This window comes from Taudactylus pleione, unplaced genomic scaffold (genome assembly GCF_031769625.1).
Source record: "Taudactylus pleione unplaced genomic scaffold, aTauple2 ptg000889l, whole genome shotgun sequence".
Taxonomy (NCBI): Eukaryota; Metazoa; Chordata; class Amphibia; order Anura; family Myobatrachidae; genus Taudactylus; species Taudactylus pleione.
The window spans coordinates 1,665,045-1,686,400 of NW_028285290.1; the positions used below are offsets into that span (position 1 = coordinate 1,665,045).

At 43.4% G+C, this 21,356-nt stretch overlaps 1 protein-coding gene across 1 annotated transcript in view; it reads right to left on the reverse strand.

Annotated features, from left to right (window-relative positions):
* Nucleotides 1-4,948: 4,948 nt before the first annotated feature.
* The window catches only part of LOC148474133 (cyclic AMP-dependent transcription factor ATF-6 alpha-like), an 86,091-nt gene continuing 69,683 nt past the window's right edge, over nucleotides 4,949-21,356 (reverse strand). The window contains exon 6 of the mRNA XM_088459050.1: nucleotides 4,949-7,479. Coding sequence (XP_088315176.1) covers nucleotides 7,271-7,479 — 209 coding nt within the window. The 3' untranslated portion in view covers nucleotides 4,949-7,270. The remainder of the gene's footprint in view (nucleotides 7,480-21,356) is intronic.

Consider the following 21,356-nt stretch of genomic DNA (forward strand, 5'->3'; position numbering starts at 1 on the left):
AATCAATGACACTCAATAGATGCGCCCGTATAATGCACACGCATCTATAAAAACGTCACGAGAGGCCACAATGGGTCTGCTGAAATCAAGGGTTTAATCATGTCCACTGAACAGCAGCAAAGCCAAATTCCTGGACCAAACAGTAAGTAGCTCCAAATGTAAAGTTAACACACCCCAAAAAAAAAATAATTCATGTTTGTTATTTTTTTGGAAGGTGTTGAGACTGACAATGAGGAGGATGCGGGGCCTACTTACCCAGGCCAGGGCCAAACGAAAAAGGCAGCCACAATTCACAAGAAAGGAGATGGAGGCTTTGGTGCAACAGTGCGTGGATAACCTGGCACAGGCACCCCGAAATATGGGTGCAAGCCAGAGATGGAAACTGTGGGAGGAAATAGCCAGTGCTGTCAATGGTGTGGGTGATTTTGTCCGTTCAACCAAAGAAGTCAAATGCCGGTAAGTAAATGATATAACCTATTTCCACAATTCTAAAAACTAAATTTAAAAAATAAACACACATTTTTAACCAACAGATGGAGCGACTTCAAATATCGGCTCAAACAAAAACTGGCTGATAGGGCTAGGCATGCAAGGACAGGGACAGGTGGTGGGCCAACCCCTGTGTCATTGGAGTTAACCGATTTGGAGGAACTGGCACAGGGGTGTGTGCAGGAAGAGGAGGTGTTTGGCGTGTCCAACATGGACACAGACATGCCAGACTTTGCGGCTACACATGTTGCTGCAGGTAAATTTGTCTAAAAAGTTTGAACAACTTGTTTAAATACAAAGACAAATGTACTAATATTTTTTTGATCTCTCTTTTTCACACAGGCACAGAAGAGGACGAGTCTGCTCCAGAACTGAGGTTTGGCTGCAGTAGATCTGCTGGCTCCGCAGGGGAGGAAGCAGTATTTCCGGCTGGGGACCATGTGGCGGACAGTCCAGGGCCTTCCCCCTCGCAGGCAGTGGCCCTTCTCACAGATCAATGATAAAACGGATAAAAACTCCGAGATTCTGCTGAGGATGGACGCCAATCTGCTACAGGTGGCGGCCGCCCTGGAGGAAAACGCTGCGGCCAATGTCAGAATAGCTAATGCCCTGGAGCAGCTCGTCTGCCTGCGCATGTTGGAGCCGGCCTCCCTTCCTGCCGCAACATCAGGGCCCTCCACCTCTGGCGCAACATCGGCCATCCCTCCAAATGTACCTAGCCCTATGCCTAGCCCAGAGGAAACACCAGCTACCTCTGGCCAGGCACGCCGTACTACCAGACAGACAAAATCATGCTCCCTCCAACATCAAGCCAAGCGGGGGAGAAGGCGTTGACAGCACTGGCTAATTTCCCCAAATTCCATCTCTGTGTTTACCCCATATTTTGGCTACACCAAACCTCCCTCTCCTTTCTTGTGAATTGTTTTTTTTTTAATGTATCAAAAATTAAAAATTTGACTGTAAAAAAAACCAACATTTGGCAAAAAATGACATTTAATTTTAGCCAAAATAAAAATCCATTATTCCAAAACTGTGTGTCCAATTCATTAGCAAATGGCTGAAAGGGACTGGAACAAACATACTTAAATACGTAACAAAGGTCATATGCTTCAAAAAATATTTGAAACCAAAATACATAAGGTAACAGGTAGGTAAACAATAACACAATCAAAGCAATTAGTAGATGATTGTCTTTCTGTATTGTAACCAAATTGTCCAAAAAAATTAGAGATAAAAAAAAAGGTGTTGACCTTTTTAAAAAAAACAAAAAAACTGACAACATGCGTGCGGAATTTAGAAAAGAAAACAAGCATTTTAACCTTTATTTAAACTTATTTTTTGTGATTGCTGTGATTACAAAACCCAAACAAATAGGAACACAACAAGTGTTCCAAATTTAGCTAATAAATCATGGCCATTGAAAATCACCTTCTCGCAAGTGATCCAATTATTAGGTGATTGGTCTTGTGCCTTGTAAAGGAGACTAGCAAAACATCGATTCACTAAGGGAGCTACGAAGAGACCATCGTCTTTGCGAGATCCAATACCCTACCACAAGCTGAACGAGCAGTCATAATGGAAACTGGATCACACAGTGACGTGTACAAATAGCGCCCACATTGGACGTTCGCACAAGATAATACATGTACGCCCAAAAAACGGCTTGCCACGCCTGCGTTTTCTCATCTCCACCCCAGTTACCACCCATAAACGGAACATTCTTTCAATCAAATGACATAGGTCACTTCCTGTTCGCTGTGTATACGAGCGGACGAAAAATGACCGCAATGATCCGGCCGCACATGCGCAATGAGAACCGGACGCATGCTTGGTTTAAAACAATCGAATGCGTACGAGCGAACGGCTGATAGCGTCCGGGTCTGAATCAGGCCCAGAAAACGAAACAAACATACAGCATACGAAACAAACATACAGCATACGAAAGTACTATCTAATATAGTGGCCTATTCATGGTGGTGCTTTCTCTTTGTCGCTTGTACTCCTCTTCTGGGGCATCTCTTGTCACTGTCCATCAGTAGTGATTCACCTACCCTGATATCTTTGTTCCATTGCTGAAATGTCTTGGTGGAATCGCTCACTATGCTTGTCACTCAGTGCACCACAGTTATCTTGTGGGGGTAATCCCGTGAATCGCATATATTTGAATAGGGGAGGGGACAAACAACTGATTCAGTTAATTGGGTCATTAGGCCCCGCCCCCTCTGCGCGGAACGCAGATTGCTGGTAAGATTCTCTCCATTCTGCCCACTTCACTAGGAATACCCCTACATCGTCATAAAAGGGCTATATCTCAGAACTCAGAGCTAACTGAGAGTTTTAAATGTCATATTCATTCTTTGCATGCGGAAACATTTTCATTGTTGTGCAGTGTATTCAATGGATTTTAGAGCATTTAACCGAAAATAAATAACAATCCCATACTATTTTATGTGTCAATCTCCATAAATACATGAGCATGTGTTATGGCAGAATTCTTTGAACCTGGTTTGTTTCATTTCATTTCGCACATCACGGATCTTGAAATAGGATAATATCTTTATAGGAGGCGGAGCACATTGTGTACATTGCATCTCTGTGGTTACACCAGTGCTATGGTATTTTTTTCCCATTCATGCACTGATTATTCACTCCAAAGGGATGTGTGTGCTACATATGTAATAGATATACCACTCTTGGGTGTGCGGGCAGGCTCTGATATACACGTTCAACCACCCAAGGCGTGCCTATATCAGAATGTGACGCACCCCCAAGAGTGTTATATCAGTCTCCTATAATGGCCCCTGTTGTGACAAGGTAGTTCTACGTGGAGATGACAGAGCGAGATAAAAAAACTTCAGAATAGGCTGTTTGATTTGAATTGTTTTAAATAAAAAAACATTTAACGGGATAACAGTGTAAGTGAATAAAACAGTTAACATTAATGACTACTGTAACTTTAAGAGTGGTTCACTTTGGAAAAAAGACGTGTTGAACAGCGAATTGTACTGGCAGGAGGGAACTTATTGATTCTTCAGAGCCAAGGCTGGCATGTCTACTGACTGTTTGCTGTGCTGGATTCTAAAATGGCTGCTCAGGTAAGCCGTGCTCAAGTTCTTTGAATAGATCACCATTGTACCAGTCATCTTTGGTGAGGATTAATGTCAGGTCCTTTGTGTTATGTAGTAATTTTGACATTTCCTAAAATTTGTCTGTCAGTAATGTGTATTTCCATCAGTGAGGCACTGATGTGCTGCTCTTCTGTGAACAGTGTCTTTGTGAGAGATGTTATTGTTTACACTTATGGAGTGATAAAGCTGTGGAGTTGTGATGAGATTTTGATGACAGTGGGAAGTAGATCAGACGTTTGGTCGTTGAGAAACAATGCACGGTCATGATCTAGTGTGCCCAATCATGTTGGTGGGATTTCTCTCATACCACACCAGTTTATAAATACACCACTGAGATTAATAAAATATTTAAATTAATGGATCTTTACAGATTTGTTAGCTGCTGCTGCAGCTAATAACACGGTGACTAGCCCGGGAAACCACTTGTTTGCCTAATCACAGCCCATACCAACTGAATGTGATGTTTATATCAAACCCATAGCATTTACACACATTTTCAAGTTTTTTTTTTTTTTAAGTGTGTTATGTCACAAATGCAAAGTTAGTAGAGAAGGACCCTCGGGATGGTGCTGCTAGAGATGAAGTTCTCACCTCACTTCATGGGAAAAACAGTGCTATTACCACATCACTAGAATGGGTATAAAAATGTAATTCGATAAATACCAAGAAATTTTAAAAACTTATGTTCTCCAGTGAAAACAAAGTTGAAAAGAAAATAAGTATACAAAGATTCTCAAATTGCCTACAAGAAATGTGTGTAGGTTGCCATTTCATTCAAACTATGTTATCACACTGGTGTGCAAACTTCTGTAAGTGCCACATTCCATTTCTTACCTTGCAACTGTACATAAACTGCAAATAATAAATAGTAATTATTCAATAACATTCACAATAAGACATTGTGGGCCTGATTCAGAGATGCACGCAATGTCAGGCGCAGTGGAGTGATTTCTTTGGTTCTGCGCATGCACTAAAGCCGCACTGTACACGCACAGCGATTGCACAGGCGAGTCGGACTGTTTTCTGGGCTTACTCTCTAGCTAACTAGCTTCTGAGAATTCAGACGCAGCTGGAGAGGCTCCCTTAGGTGAGACGCTCATTCTGAGACAGCATAGGCTTGCTGAGAGTCTCAATGTGCGACCAATGTTTCTGCTTTTGTATGTAAGCGTCAGACGCCAGCGGTGGTCGTCCCTGTGCACAAGACAGTGACTGAGTCATTAGTATATTTTCACAAGTCTGCTAGATACGGAATTGCAGCAGTGACGGGCAATGCGTGCATCTTTGATATCAGGCCCTATGCTAACTTTGCAGCATATATAGATCAAGACAAATTCTGTCCACCAAGAAATTTATTTAAATATACAATCTGACAAACATTTGTACACAATTCCAGCTGTCGTCCTTATGCTTCCAAAATGTTTGCATTTACATTTCAGTCATATTACTCTTCATTTAAATAAGAAAAAAACATTTTAATGTATAGTGAGTCTTTAAACAGGTTAACTCATGTCAGTGGTATTGCTAAGTAATGAGCGGAAACAGAGCTTTTAAATGAGACCATGTGAATTACAAATGGCAATTTAAGAGAAAAAAAAGACATTACTGAACCACCACAACAGAAAAAATCTGGAATACTAGTCTAAATGTATAAAAATAAAAACAAATAAGGACATATACACACACACAAACACATGCCAGGTGTCTGACATCCCTTGCTCTCATTGTGAAAACACTACAGCATTTTCCTATACAGGTTTGGGGTGTGTGACCAGGAAGACTAATCACAAGCCGTAATCTGATTGGTCTACCCACTCACATCTCTGCACAATCATTAATAGAAGTGAAAAGCCCCATGGGTATCAAGGCCACGTTCGGTAATGTGCAACAATTGCACACACGTATCTGTAAATTCCACACACTAACTCTACATAAAGCCCAAGTATTTCTTAATTAAAAGACAAACTATAGTGCAATAATACAAACAGCAGGACAAATATACATGAGGGTAACAGTTTAAACTTTAACACACACTTCAAATAATTAATAAGCAGTGCAAACCTGAAAGGCAGCAAAACATCAGTTAGGTTTCATTTTTAGAGCCTAGTCAAATACAACCTAAACCTCAGCTGTCTGTACTGTGAGAAAATTGTGGTCACCAGAATATCATCCTCACATAGATAACACCAAAGAAAAGGATTATGACAAAAAAGATTAAAGCAGACTTGTCTTACTCAGACTCGCCATAGTGTACACACAGTGATACACTGATATTGTATAACAAAATATGAGAGTAACCAAACAGCATAAAAACAACATCAGGAGACACAGGGCCTGTTTCAGGAAGGATCGCAGGTGCTAAGACACACACTGACAGACGATTTTCGCGATCTGCACATGCGTATGCATCGCAGTGCGCGAACTAGCCACTGCCATCGGGAATGAAATCGCAGTGTGTACGCAGACCCATCGCAGAGTGATTGACAGGAAGTACCATTTGTGGGTGGTGACGAGGGGATGGTAGAGCGAGCGCAGGCCGTGCCAGTGTGTTTGAACGCCATAACAGGGGCGTGCATAATTAAGCCCCTGTGTCGGCATACGCAACCTGACCTGTAGATACCGACATGAAGTTTAGCAATTTGTGAGTGAGGTCTCATCTGCCTTAATTGTGCGTGAGGCTCCGATGGCACCGACGTTTTCGCAGACTTTGCAAGGTATTATGGATGTGAGTAAAGGGAAGTGGGCGACACTATGTTGTGCTGCGGCTGCATTGCGATCGCAGTCATTTGCATAATTTTGCAGCAGAACTGCGTACACACTTGCTGCCGCAATCGCATCAGTGATCGTTGCTGATCAGGCCCACAGACCACTGAGATACTAACATGGGTTGGGACTCAAAACAGTGGCTTACAATGAGTCATGAGCCTCCTCTTGCAAACCTATTGTGTATTACCAACCAGGATACTAATTAGGTTTCAGTATTATTTTATACACATTTCTAATATATTATACTTGTAGATGACAGCTAAGTAACTTAAAGGAAATACATTATTAATGACAGACAGAATGATAAAATCTAATGCTTACATGCCAATTTATAGACACTTATAATGGTGTTATCTGCACTGTTGAAAAATAAAACATTTAATGTAACAGAAATACATTTTCCTTTAAATAGATTTTGTTACGTCCTCTTCAACCATTTATGATTTATGTAAGAATAAAAACTTATTGTCACTATATATATTAGAGATAAGCGGTTCAGTTCTACTCGGTCAAGTTCGGGTCGGAAAAATTACATCTTATTGGCTATCCGGCTCTCACCTGTTTTGGAAACTCAATAAGATAAATCTGATCTTATATATATATCACACACACACACACACACACATATATATATACACACCATACTATCACTTTAAACCGGGGCACTCATGAATTGCAGGATTTATGTTTGTGTATCACCTATTCATGAGTGTCCCAGTCTAATGGGAAAGTATGGTAAGCCTATAAATATCACAACTCTCCAAACTACTGTTTTCATACTGGAGAGACGGCAATGAGATGTCCGGATTACACATCTACAGACTGAAGACTTGGAAAATCATAAGCAGAAACTTAAGACAGCAAGCAGCTAGAAAAGGCCTCTTCTTCTGTTATAGTGGAGACTCAGCGATTGTGCTTACAACATGAGCCTGTTCTGAGCCTGAGGAGGCAGAGTTGTAGAATGAATTGGTTTGGTTCTCACGATGCTCTCTGAGGAATGGAGGGATAGAATCCGACTTAACATGTAAAATCCGTGTATCCATCACCTCACAGTCTATTTGCATCATCACTTCATACTCCTGCCCATTAATCACATTTTCTACAAGAAAAAGAAAAATATGAAGATTATGTTAACTAAGAAAATCAGTTTGGTAACAGTTTATTAACAATAATTAACCCCCATCCTAAATATCTGAAGCTATGTTTTGAATAGGAATGATTAATGTTCCATTTATTTTAGCTGTATTTGACAGAAAATGAAGCACCTGCTGTGGTTTTCTGCTACATCTGTGGATGCTGTACGAGCACTCATGTGGTATATTCGCATGGACTTGAATCTTCTTGTAGAAAAATATTGCAAACCTTTCATAAATGTCAATACACCATGCCCACAATCAGGGTGGTTTTAGACATAATGGAGCCCTGGACATATATCATGGGTGTTTTATAAGTTGAACCATGTTTGGAGTCAGCTGTATAATACATTGAGTTATATCTGGTCCAGGTGTACAAAGGGAATGGGTATGAAATACCGGCGGTTCGATTCCCGTCAGCGGCAGCCCGACAAGAGCAGAGTTAGAAGCAGCGGAAGCCCGACAGCGCTGGAAATCCCGATCGTGGATAGGTAAGTATCTACTAATCTAACCTAACCCCCCTAACCCTCCTTAGGGGTGCCTAACCCTAACTTCCCCCCCAAGTGCCTAACCCTAATCCCCCCTCTAAGTGCCTAACCCTAATCACCCCCTTCCCTGCTGCCTAAACCTAAGTCCCCCCCGGGGGTGCCTAACCCTAACCCTCCCGGGGGGGTGGCTAACCCTAAATCCCCCCCGGGAGCCCTAAACCTAACCCTCCCCCCCGCGGCTGTCCGCTCGCGGCGCCCGGCATCACTACGATCGGGATGCCGAGCGCCGGTCTCGCGGCGCCGGGGAAATGCAGGCGTCTACATCTAGACGCCTGGCATTTCACCCTTGCCGGGATATACCAGTCGGGAAGCCGGCTGCCGGTATTTAGGCAGTCGGCTTCCCGATTGCTTCCCGTACAAAGCTATACATTATCTGCTACCTAGTGTAATCTGCCAATTTTTTAAAGCTGAGCCATACTTGGTACCAAAACTAATAAGCAGAGACATATATGGTGCTCGGATGACTATACTTCATCCTGTCCTGCACTGATCTCAGGCAGCAAAGTAAGACACAAAGCAAAACCACTGACTGAAATTATAAAGGAAGGCACAGTAATCCATCAAATATGGTCACAACATACAATTTGGTAAAAGCACTACTTGTTACTGGGGTAATAGTGAAGCCAGTGTTTGTGGTCTCAAATCTAATAATCCATAGTAATAGATAAATAACAAGGAGAAAAGGAGAGCACACTTCTGTGTAGTAACCACTGCACTCAATGGTGATGTATCATAGATCCTATTCACAAAGTAGATCTTTCGTCACAGTATATCAGAGGCCTTTTCGGGTCTTGAACTAACAATCCCTATACAGGTATGCCTGCTATAATGTTCTGTCTTACAGACATGGGAGCTCATTCAGACCCGTTCGCTAATTGCGGCCGCTCGCTCCCAGCGTATTTAAATTTTGCAAAGTGACATCAAGGCAGCCGCTCGCTCGGCAAGGCATAAGCACTCCCACTATGTCTTGGCGTGTGATCACTTTTTCAATGTAGACGCCCATTAGCGCACATCATCTCAAGGAAGTGTCTTAAATCATTGGTACATCAAAGACCATCGGAAGCGATCGCAGTGCTTGCGGTTGACTCTACCCTCCCGCAAGCACTGCGAGTTAAGGCTAAAAAACAACCAAGTGACGTGTTCAATGATGCTACTTTGCTAATTATGCACACCCATTAAACTCTGTTTTGATGCTCAGACACGCCTGCGTTCGCACATCCACTCCCCCGTTCACAAGCACCTTGCCATGTTACCAGCCTCAAATGGCGCTGTCACTCAAAGTAGCGGGCAGTCTGTGTACTACGAGCGCATGATTCCCCATTGCTAAGAAAGGCTTGCGCACCCGCACTGCAAATTATATGCATGCGCAGATGGGCGAGCAGGTCTGAATCAGGTTCATGGTCCTATGGCAATGACTTATGAGATGAACCCAGAAGCAGCATAGAGAGTTTTCAGAGCCGTTTTGAGGTGTGTACCTTCCTCAAGGGTCTTCAAGCAGCTTTCTCTACAAGACAGCTCAGAATTCTGCCAGTCTTACAGATGTGCTCATATACCTATCCTTTTTGTGCTATACAGCATTAGCTACATGGCACAACTTAGATGCTCTGCCATTTGTAGCAATTCGTAGACCTTTAACTTTTTCCTGGATGTAGTGTCTTATTTGTACCGTGTTTGCATACAGTCTCTTATAGGGTCCTAGGCATTTAGGATTAGTAAGTGATATAAAGTCAGATTACGCACAATGATGGGTGGTGCAGCTCACTTGTAATGGTCCTCCGTCTTTTGCTTTTTTATCCAGGATAGCACCTGAATCCCACAGAGCAGCTGCATGCAATGCCAGTATCCAGGGTACAATGTTACGTTAGTGATACGGAAAAAGTCTATGGAGGGAAGCATAGCGTAGCTTGGTCGCAGAGCTCATAACACGCCAAACAGTGCCAATTGGCGTGATTGTAGAATAGGTATATGTGAACATACTTGCATCAAATGCAACGGCATTAATATTTGCATGTTACAAATCGAAGTCTAATCTATTTATTTTTTTACTACACTATTCAATACTGACCAGGCAACAGCTCGTCTGCTGTTAGAAACCCGATCAGTACTGCAGGAACTTTATATTCACGTATTTGGCTTGAACTTTCAATCACTTATATGTGGCTTAGTTACTCTGCAAATGTATTAATCAACACCTGCATCAAAATAGCTGCTCATTAAGGTAACTTTTACCTATTGCTTTTCTAGCAAATTTGACTTTTAGAGATCTTGTAAATCTATTTTAAAATTTTCATATAACATGTTTAAATTACTATAATATACAAAAGAAGAGTGACAGTCTAGATTGTCTGGAATTATTTAAAACAAATCTAACTTTATTTAGTAACCTTGCAAATAAATATCTACACTGATTTGCCATAACAATAAAACTATCTGACTAATATTGAATAGGTCCCCCTTGTGCCGCCAAAACAGCTCTGACCCATCGAGGCATAGACTCCGCAAGACCTCTGAAGGTGTCCTGTGGTATCTGGCACCAAGACTTTAGGTGAGGTCTCCTCTGTATGATGTTTTCCAGCACATCCCATAGAGGCTAGATTGGATTGAAATCTGGGGGAATTGGAGGCCAAGTTAACGCTTTATTTTCTTTGACATGGACCTCAAACCATTCCTGAACAATTTTGGCAGTGTGGCAAGACGCATTATCCTGCTAAATGGTGTCACTACCATAAGGGAATACCGTTGCCATGAAGGGGTGTACTTGGTCTGCAACAATGTTTAGGTAGGTGGTATTTGTCAAGGTAGCATCCACATGAATGCCAAGACCCAAGCAGGACATTGCCCAGAGCATCACACTACCTGTGTCGGCTCGCCTTCTTTCCATAGTGGATACTGGTGAAATCTCTTCCTCAGATGAATGATGCACACGCAGTTGACCATCCACATGATGTAAAAATAATGTGATTCATCAGACCATGACACCTTTTACCATTGCTTCATGGTCCAGTTCAGACATTCACATGCCCATTGTAGGTGCTTTCTACAGTGGACAGGGGTCACACTTGGCCCTTGTCAAAGTCACTCAGATCCTTACGCTTGACCATTTTCCCTGCTTTTCTAACACACATTCAAGAACGTACTGTTCACTTGCTGCCTAATATATCCCACCCCTTAACAGTTGCCGTTGTAATCAGATAATCAAGGGTATTCACTGCACCTGTCAGTGGTTTTAATGTTATAGCTGATTTGTGTAGATCATATTTGTCAGCACCTCATATATATATATTTTCTAGTACTATTATGCTCTTTCCTTTAAATTATTCAATGAGCAAAGGGCACAATGATTTTCTGAAGGAACACATAAGTGAGTACGGCCTTCACTATCTATGAGTCGCCATTCTATTTATAGTATAATTTATTTACACAGCAAATGTTGCTTGGTGATAACTGGTGTTCAACTGAATAAATGCAATTCTGAATTCAGAAAATGTACAAATTACAGCCAACACAGCTGTGGGACTCTGGACTAATATCCAAATGTCAAAAGGCAATTCCCTTTTCAGCCTCCACCCAGTGCTGGAATGTAATGATAATGAGGACTGTGAGACTCAATCAAAACCTCTATTCCCAGAGACTTTGGGAATTTTATTACATAACCAGGAAGAATACAAGCCCTAGATATTAATTCCTCTCCCCTCCATAATTACAACCATGGTGCCATATGTTGCCTAAATGGAACATCCAAGCTTGACAACCTCCCCTGTAAAAGGGGATTATAGGGCTGGATGATGAGAGCTGGTTGATTTGCGGTGTAAACCTGGTTATGTAAAAAGCTCCAAAGGGCACAGAATTCCTGAAGATCATAATGCAGTGAATGAAAATCACGATGCAAATATGTATACATTGCTGACCACAGTAAAATTGTATATCATAAACAGGGCCATAACTAGGGTAGTGAGACCTGTGCCATGGCACAGGACACCATAGGGCAGGGGGCGCTGTTTGGGCCTGTCAATTTTCCCATTTATTATCATTCTCACTTTTAGGGGGGAGGGCACCAATGCTCTCTCTGGCACAGAGCACCAAAAAGTCTAGTTACGGCTCTGATCATAAACAATGTATTTTCATATAATTAATTTTCATTTAACTTAGTTAAAGATTTATAATAAGTGTTACCTGTATATAGTGTGAAATGTTTATATAGTTGATGTTTTGGATGGTCTACATAGCATATACATGGCGTGTGCAGTTATCGTATTTATTATAAATCTGGCTAAAACAGAATGATGTATTCACAACATTTTTTTTTTTTTTTTTACTGGGCAAACATGCTCCTGGGATGCAAAATGTTTATTCAGTGTTATGTCAACGCTTAGTAGACCCATCTCCCCTACAATGCTGCGTAGTAACCTATGATTAATATTTTACCACGTCATATATGAACATATGATGGCAATTCAATTGAATGTGATGTATGGGCGATGATGTTGATGTGCTGTTGTGATGGCGTCTGAACGCACCGTACATTGTGCATTTTACCTTGCAGCCTCATAGGAGTGTGAAAAAAAAATGAACAGGTATGCTACCATTTATGTGGGATTTATGCGCACTGTATATTGTCCCTGTACATTGTACTGGAATCTTACATCCCATATATAGGCCCCCATACACGGTGCGATTTTCTCACGACCCAATCTCATTTGCGATTTCCCTTGAACTCCTGAACTCTCCCGGTCATACGATAAATTACTTACCCTAGCATTATATTTTATATTCACATTTTTGAAGGAATCAAGTTGTAATTTATTGTTACTGTAATTAAGCGATCTACTATTATAACACTGAAACAGTATGGGATGTGCCAATTCATTTTTAAGGGTTTGGATGCAATAGTGCTTATAACAACTATATTTTGTCTAAATTATACTTTAATCAACTTAATTTTAATTACCAGGCATTACAAATTTCTGTGCCCAAGGTCTAGAACTGACATTTCAAACTCAAAATCCCAACCGAGACGAATATCCAAGGTCTAAGACTGTGTGGGGCGCAAGAAAAAAAAAAAAAAAGTCTTGTATGCAATTTTGAAAGGTTCAATATAAGGTTAAATTGTAGGCAAAGTTAGGTTGCAAAGTAAGTGCATATAACAATCACATGACATAATATAATAATATGCTCCTGATCCCCCCCCTCAATAATATGCTCCAGACCCTATCACATAATATAATATGCTCAAGACACCCCCCTTAATAATATGCTCCAGACCCCTTCCTCACATGACATAATATAATATGTTCCAGACCTCCTCCCCACAAAGTTATATATATGCTCCAGCCCCCCCTGCTCACCTCCCCACACACATGTGCACTGAACAAGACTAAAACCCCTCCCCCCTGTCTCAGCCTCACCATTCCCCAGCCTCTCTATTCCCTAACCCATCTCTAAGTCTCACCATTCCCCAGCCGTGTCCCTTTATGGTGCTGGATCCTTTTCTTGACTTCTGACGGTGTGAACGCTGCAGGGTAAGCTGCTGCTGTATGTGACTGTGAGCAGGGAAGGGCCAGGCTGCGCTGTTGACTGTTGGAGGCAGAACAGTCAGTGGTGACTGACGGTTCGGCAAAGACTTATTTTGGGGGGGCGGGGGGGAGTTGCTGCGGGTGGGCATGCGCAGCAGCTTCCCCGTTGGCCATTTTTTTTAACTACAGTAACACTGCCTGACCGGAGCTGAGCTCTGAACACGGCAGCTAGGCCTGCTGATCAGAGCGGAGGGGTGGGGGAAGAGGACCGTCCACACAGGGACCGACTGGGCCGCATATGTATTTGGGTCCTCACAGTCGGGCCTCATAAAATATTTATCTGGGCCGAATGTTTGACATGCCTTGTCTAGACATTTAGGGTGAATAGACAGCACATATTTAAAAACCTAACAACTGAGTTGTGGATGCGACTGATGCTGGAGGAAAAAAAATGTGCATACTCGCATACAGGTCACCTGTTTCTACATGATTCAGTGCTACCATAAACGGCCAAATTGCTATATATCTGAAAAACTAAGGGCCTGATTCACCAGCGATTGGAAATGCAGCTACGTACGCAGATCGATCGATTGTTAACCACTGCGCATAAGCTACATTGCATATGTGCTGCGATTGCATTGCGATTACGCACTCACAGAGGAATCCATAGCAGAGTGAATGACAGGCTGTGAGCGTTTAAGGGGTGGCGACGGGGAAGTGGTCGGAAAAAAGCAGATGTGCCTGTCCGTTTGAACGCCGTTGCTTGGGGGTGCATAAATTAGCCACTGCGATTGCATACGTAGCTGGAGAGCCCAAAGTGCGAGGAGACGTGCAGTTTCTGTGGCTGGTCAGACATTTTGTAAATGCTGCGTACATGTGGGTCGGTGGTACAGACGTTTATGCAGAAGAGTGACATTGAACGGATGTTAGAGAGCAGTACGGGGCGTCTTTATGCGGGCTGAGCATTAGTATATTTCCGTCGCTGCATACCGTGTGAAATCGCAGCTGCGATCGCTGCTGAATCAGGCCCCAAGTGCGTAGATTTGTATTTTTTCTTAATTAAATAGTTAAGTATTTTACCGCTTGATCTATTACTGGTCCTGGTGATTCATCCCAGTTATTCTGTATTCAGGACAGGGGGACAAGTTATTCAATAAGACAAAAAAACACTTCACAAAAGTGCCACACAATCTGCTCTGAATTTCTACAATTCTATCCTGCATCCAAGACAGAGGAACATGTTACCTAAACAGTCAGGTGTATTGCCGAAGTAATACACCAGTTTGCTGTCTGCTGTTGATTCTTGTTTCTATTTGGGGCAGAGAAGCTACAATTAAGATTCTACTATTTGATTAAGGGAACAATTTACTGCACTCTTTTGGACAAATCATTTGCTATTTACTCTTTACTCTGAGTAGCGCTAATTTTATAACAATAAAAATAGAAACTTAAAATGTAAACACCAAAAAAAATGAAATGCTTCTAAAAACCAAAGAAACAATGGTTCAGAGAATCAAGAGCCAGAAGCAAATTGAAAACTATTGATACGGACAAAGATTGCACGGTCCCAAAGTACTGTAGTCCAAAGATGTACCTGTAATAAAAAAAAATGTACCAAAAAAACCCCACAACGGCCAGGACTGTCTGACAGTCCCCCGAAAGGTAAAGTAGTTCAGCTGGGAACAGCCGGAATTACTTTTCGATCTTTAATATTGGCCTATTCTTTAACATAGCGTTTATCAGGGGTTGATAGTGGTTATCAGGGGTTGATAGCAGTTATGAGGGGTTGCTGCAGATTAAACTGGCGGGAACTGCAATAAGGAAAAGAAAGGAAGTGTTTAGTGTGGCTAATGCCAGTTGAGTAGTAGCTGTTTTTTTAATTTCGTTTCCATTAAAAATGTGGAGCCCCTCAGGACCATATCAGATAAACTCTAAATAAAATAAAAAAAAAAGGCTGAAAGCAAACAGGTATCTTTGTGTTTAATGTAATAAACTGTTGTGTTTTTTACATATTTTTCTAGGTCTCAACTGGCCCTGGTGCCAGAACTGTCTGGCATTTGTGGTTCCTCAAGTGCCACTTGGCCCTGGTAGTCATTTTTAGCAACTAGGCCATGCTGCAACCTGTAGTTCACCAATTACAATTTTGTTTTCTATTATCACTTTATTACTTCCATGCCCCAAGCCCAGGGGGTACAGTACTTTTGGCACCAGATTTGGTTATATACAGGAGGGGGGCTTGCATGAAACTTTGTAGCCCCCTCTCTCTTGGGAAAGCCATCCCCGGTGCCAAATGGCCTGGGGCTGTTTTGGTACCATGTACCATAGTGGGGGCAACCCACCAGTATAGGTACCCCATCTATGACTGAACAAGCAAAGGCTGTTAAAGCAAAGTGTTGGCTACCCTGTGTCGGTTTTTATCCTGATTTTGGGGTAACCAGCACTGGGTTAAAATGGGAAACACCCATGCTTTTTTCTGTTTTTATACATGATGGTTTAGTTGATCAGAAAAGTTGGGCGAAGGTTGGTTAGATATATGGCAAGCTTTATCCAATGACAAGAATGGACAGATAACTCCAACTAGATCAACCCGCTACCTAATTAAATATGTAACATCTTGAGGCTACTAGTTATACAAGTCCTGCACACTTCAACACGGTTACACAGATGTGCACGAGATGAAAAATAAATATAAATAAGTGCATTCACACATTCACAGCAGTCAAGCAGTAGCATAAATAACAGGATGAAGTAGTTACTATGTCAGCTAGTAAGCTAAAAAGTATATGGGATAAAAACAATGTTTTCTATCACAAGTAGAACATAAAGGCGTATATATACTAGGGGTGTGCACCGGCCACTTTTCGTGTTTTGTGTTTTGGTTTTGGATCTGGATCTTTCTTCGTGTTTTGGATCTGGATTGGTTTTGCCAAAACCACCCTTCCGTGTTTTGGGTTCTGGGTTTTGTGTTTTGGATCTGTATTTTTTTGAAAAAAAGCATAAAAACAGCTAAAATCACAGAATTTGTAGGTTTTTCTGCTCCTATGCTATTATTAACCTCAATAACCTTAATTTCCACTCATTTCCAGTCTATTCTGAACACCTCACACCTCACAATAGTGTTTTTATGTCCAAAAGGTTGCACCGAGGTAGCTGGATGACTATGCTAAGCGACACGAGTGGGCGGCACAAACACGTGACCCATCTAGGAGTGACACTGCAGTGGCAGACAGGATGGCAGTTAGAAAAACTAGGCCCCAAACTGTACATAATGCAAAGAAAAAAAGAGGTGCAAGATGGAATTGTCCTTGGGCCCTCCCACCCACCCTTATGTTGTATAAACAGGACATGCACACTTTAACAAATCAATCATTTCAGCGCCAGGGTCTGCCACACAACTGTGGCTGAAATGATTGGTTCGTTTGGGCCCCCACAAAACAAGCTGGCAATTAATGTGTCCCTGCACAAACTGGCTCTACGGAGGCAAGATGTCATCCTCATCCTCCTCATCCACCGATTCCTCACCCTCTTCAGTGTGTACATCCTCATCCTCACAAAGTATTAACTCGTCCCCACTTGAATCCACCACCACAGGTCCCTCTGTACGTTCTGGAGGCTGGTCTCCCTGGAAGAGCTGATAATTCATTTTGATGAACATCATCTTCTCCACATTCTGTGGAAGCAACCTCCTACGCCTTTCGCTGACAAGGTTCCCGGCTGCACTAAACACTCTTTCGGAGTACACACTGGAGGGGGGGCAACTCAGGTAAAATAGAGCCAGTTTGTACAGGGGCCTCCAAATTGCCTCTTTTTCCTGCCAGTACAGGTATGGACTGTCTGACATGCCTACTTGGATGCTGTCACCGATGTAATCCTCCACCATTCTGTCAATGGTGACAGTATCATATGCAGTGACAGTAGACATGTCAGAAATTGTTGCCAGGTCCTTCAGTCCGGACCAGATGTCCAAACTTGGTCCTGCCTGCCCTGCATCACCGCCAGCGGGTTGCTTAGGATACCTAAGTTTTTTCCTGGCAGCCCCAGTTGCGGGAGAAAATGAAGAAGGAGCCGTTGACGTGTCACGTTCCGCTTCAGCTGACAGTGTGTTCACCAGCAGGTCTTTGCACCTCTGCAGGCTTGTGTCGGCCGGAAAGAGAGACACCACATAGGCTTTAAACCTAGGATCGAGCACGGTGGCCAAAATGTAGTGGTCTGATTTCAACAGATTGACCACCCTGGAATCCTGGCAAAGCGAATGAAGGGCTTCATCCACAAGTCCCACATGCCGAGCGGAATCGCTCCGTCTTAGCTCCTCCTTCACTTTCTCCAGCTGCTTCTGCAAAAGCCTGATGAGGGGAATGACCTGACTCAAGCTGGCAGTGTCTGAACTGACTTCACGTGTGGCAAGTTCGAAGGGCTGAAGAACCTTGCACAACACGGAAATCATTCTCCACTGCGCTTGAGTCAGGTGCATACCCCCTCCTTTGCCTATGTCATAGGTGGATGTATAGGCTTGTATGGCCTTTTGCTGCTCCTCCATCCTCTGAAGCATATAGAGGGTTGAGTTCCACCGCGTCACAACCTCTTGCTTCAGGTGATGGCGGGGCAGGTTCAAGAGTGTTTGCTGGCGCTCCAGTCTTCGGCACGCAGTCGCTGAATGGCGAAAGTGGCCAGAAATTTTTCGGGCCACCCAAAGCGTCTCCTGCACGCCCCTGTCGCTTTTCAGAAAATTCTGCACCACCAAGTTTATTGTGTGAGCAAAACATGGGACGTGCTGGAATTTTCCCAGATGTAATGCCCGCACAATATTGGTGGCGTTGTCAGATATCACAAATCCCCAGGAGAGTCTAAGTGGGGTAAGCCACTGGGCGATGATTTCCCTCAGTTTCTCTAAGAGGTTGTCGGCGGTGTGCCTCTTACTGAAACCGGTGATACACAGCGTAGCCTGCCTTGTAACGAGCTGGCGTTTCTGAGATGCTGCTACTGGTGACGCTGCTGCTGTTGCTGCGTAAGGTGATACATCTACCCAGTGGGCTGTCACAGTCATATAGTCCTTAGTCTGCCCTGTTCCACTTGTCCACATGTCCGTGGTTAAGTGGACATTGTGTACAACGGCATTTTTCAGGACACTGAGGACACTTTTTCTGACGTTTCTGTACAGTCTCGGTATCGCCTGCCTAGTGAAGTGGAATCTAGACGGGATTTGGAACCGGGGACACACTACCTCCATCAATTGTCTAAATCCCACTGCACTAATGGCGGATACCGGACGCACGTCTAACACCAACATAGCAGTCAAGGCCTCAGTTATACGTTTTGCTTCAGGATGACTGCTGTCGTACTTCATCCTCCTCGCTAAGGACTGTTGGAGGGTCAATTGTTTAGTAAAAGTAGTGGTGTTCCTACTTCCTCTCTGGGATGATGAACGACTCCCAGCAGCAGCAGCAACAGCAGCAGCGGCAGCAGTAGGCGTAGCAATGCAGGATCCTCCGGAGGAATCCCGGATAGGAGAGTCAGTCATGCCAGTGATATGGCCTGCAGGACTACTTCCGATCCTGACTAAGGAGGAAATTGACGAGGAGGGAGTTGACGGTGTGGTTTGCAGGCGCTTGGATACAACAGGACAACGGGATTTAGGTGTCCCTGGACTGCTTACGGTCTGAGCCAAAGTTTCTGAACTTGACAGTAACTTTTTATGAACGCGCTGCAGGTGCCGTATAAGGGAGGATGTTCCTAGGTGGTTGACGTCCCTACCCCTACTTATTTCACCTTTACATATGGTACATATGGCAAGACAGTTGTTGTCCGGATTTGGATAGAAATATTGCCAGACCAAAGAGGTGGAATGTTTGGTCTTCTGCCCAGGCATGACCGTGATGGGCTTTTTCATCCCACGGACAACAACTGTCTCCCCCGGAGCCTGATTTAAACAAACCACATCACCATCAGAATCCTCCTCGCCAACTTCCTCCTCAGCGCCAGCTACACCAGTATCCTCATCCTGTTGTACTTCAACAGTGACATCTTCAATTTGCATATCAGCAAGTGGACTGTGGGTGCTCCTTTCAGCACTTGCAGGGGGCGTGCAAATGGTGGAAAGAGCCACCTCTTCCCGTCCAGTGCTGGGAAGGTCAGGCATCGCAACCACCACCACACTTGGACTCTCCTTGGGGATTTGTGATATCTTCTTAGAAAGCACAGTTCTTCGCTGTGCTTTTGCCAGCTTAACTCTTTTGATTTTTTTAGTGGGAGGAGTGCTTCCATCGTCATGTGAAGCTGAACCACTAGTCATGAACATACTAGGGATCGACCTTAGCCGTTCCTTGCCACTCCGTGTCGTAAATGGCATATTGGCAAGTTTACGTTTCTCTTCAGCTGATTTAAATGTCTTTTTCAAGGTCATTTTCCTGAACTTTGCCATTTGGGATTGTATGTGCCCTCTACTATGACATTGGGCATCGGCCTTGGCAGACGACGTTGATGGCATGTTATCGTCTATGTCATGACTAGTGGCAGCAGCTTCAGCACTAGGAGGAAGTGGTTCTTGATCTTTCTCTATTTTATTTTTATCGGAGAAAGTTTGGTCCTCCATTTATGTTATATCGATTTGATATATACGTGCGGCTAAACACAGAAAATAATTTTTTTTTTGGTTTGGACTGGAGTGTACTTTGTGGGTTACAGCACCCTTTAACGGTCAAGCCAGCCGGCCCTTTACTTATGACACAGGCGCACTCTTGGCACTACTTTGTTGATGCACGTGCGGCTACTGCGCACACAATTCACAAACACAGAAAATAATTTTTTTTTGGTTTGGACTGGAGTGTACTTTGGGGGTTACAGCACCCTTTAACGGTCAAGCCAGCCGGCCCTTTACTTATGACACAGGCGCACGCTTGGCACTACTTTGTTGATGCACGTGCGGCTACTGCGCACACAATTCACAAACACAGAAAATAATTTTTTTTTGGTTTGGACTGGAGTGTACTTTGGGGGTTACAGCACCCTTTAACGGTCAAGCCAGCCGGCCCTTTACTTATGACACAGGCGCACGCTTGGCACTACTTTGTTGATGCACGTGCGGCTACTGCGCACACAATTCACAAACACAGAAAATAATTTTTTTTTGGTTTGGACTGGAGTGTACTTTCGGGGGTTACAGCACCCTTTAACGGTCAAGCCAGCCGGCCCTTTACTTATGACACAGGCGCACGCTTGGCACTACTTTGTTGATGCACGTGCGGCTACTGCGCACACAATTCACAAACACAGAAAATAATTTTTTTTTGGTTTGGACTGGAGTGTACTTTCGGGGGTTACAGCACCCTTAACGGTCAAGCCAGCCGGCCCTTTACTTATGACACAGGCGCACGCTTGGCACTACTTTGTTGATGCACGTGCGGCTACTGCGCACACAATTCACAAACACAGAAAATAATTTTTTTTTGGTTTGGACTGGAGTGTACTTTCGGAGGTTACAGCACCCTTTAACGGTCAAGCCAGCCGGCCCTTTACTTATGACACAGGCGCACGCTTGGCACTACTTTGTTGATGCACGTGCGGCTACTGCGCACACAATTCACAAACACAGAAAATAATTTTTTTTTAGGTTTGGACTGGAGTGTACTTTCGGGGGTTACAGCACCCTTAACGGTCAAGCCAGCCGGCCCTTTACTTATGACACAGGCGCACGCTTGGCACTACTTTGTTGATGCACGTGCGGCTACTGCGCACACAATTCACAAACACAGAAAATAATTTTTTTTTTGGTTTGGACTGGAGTGT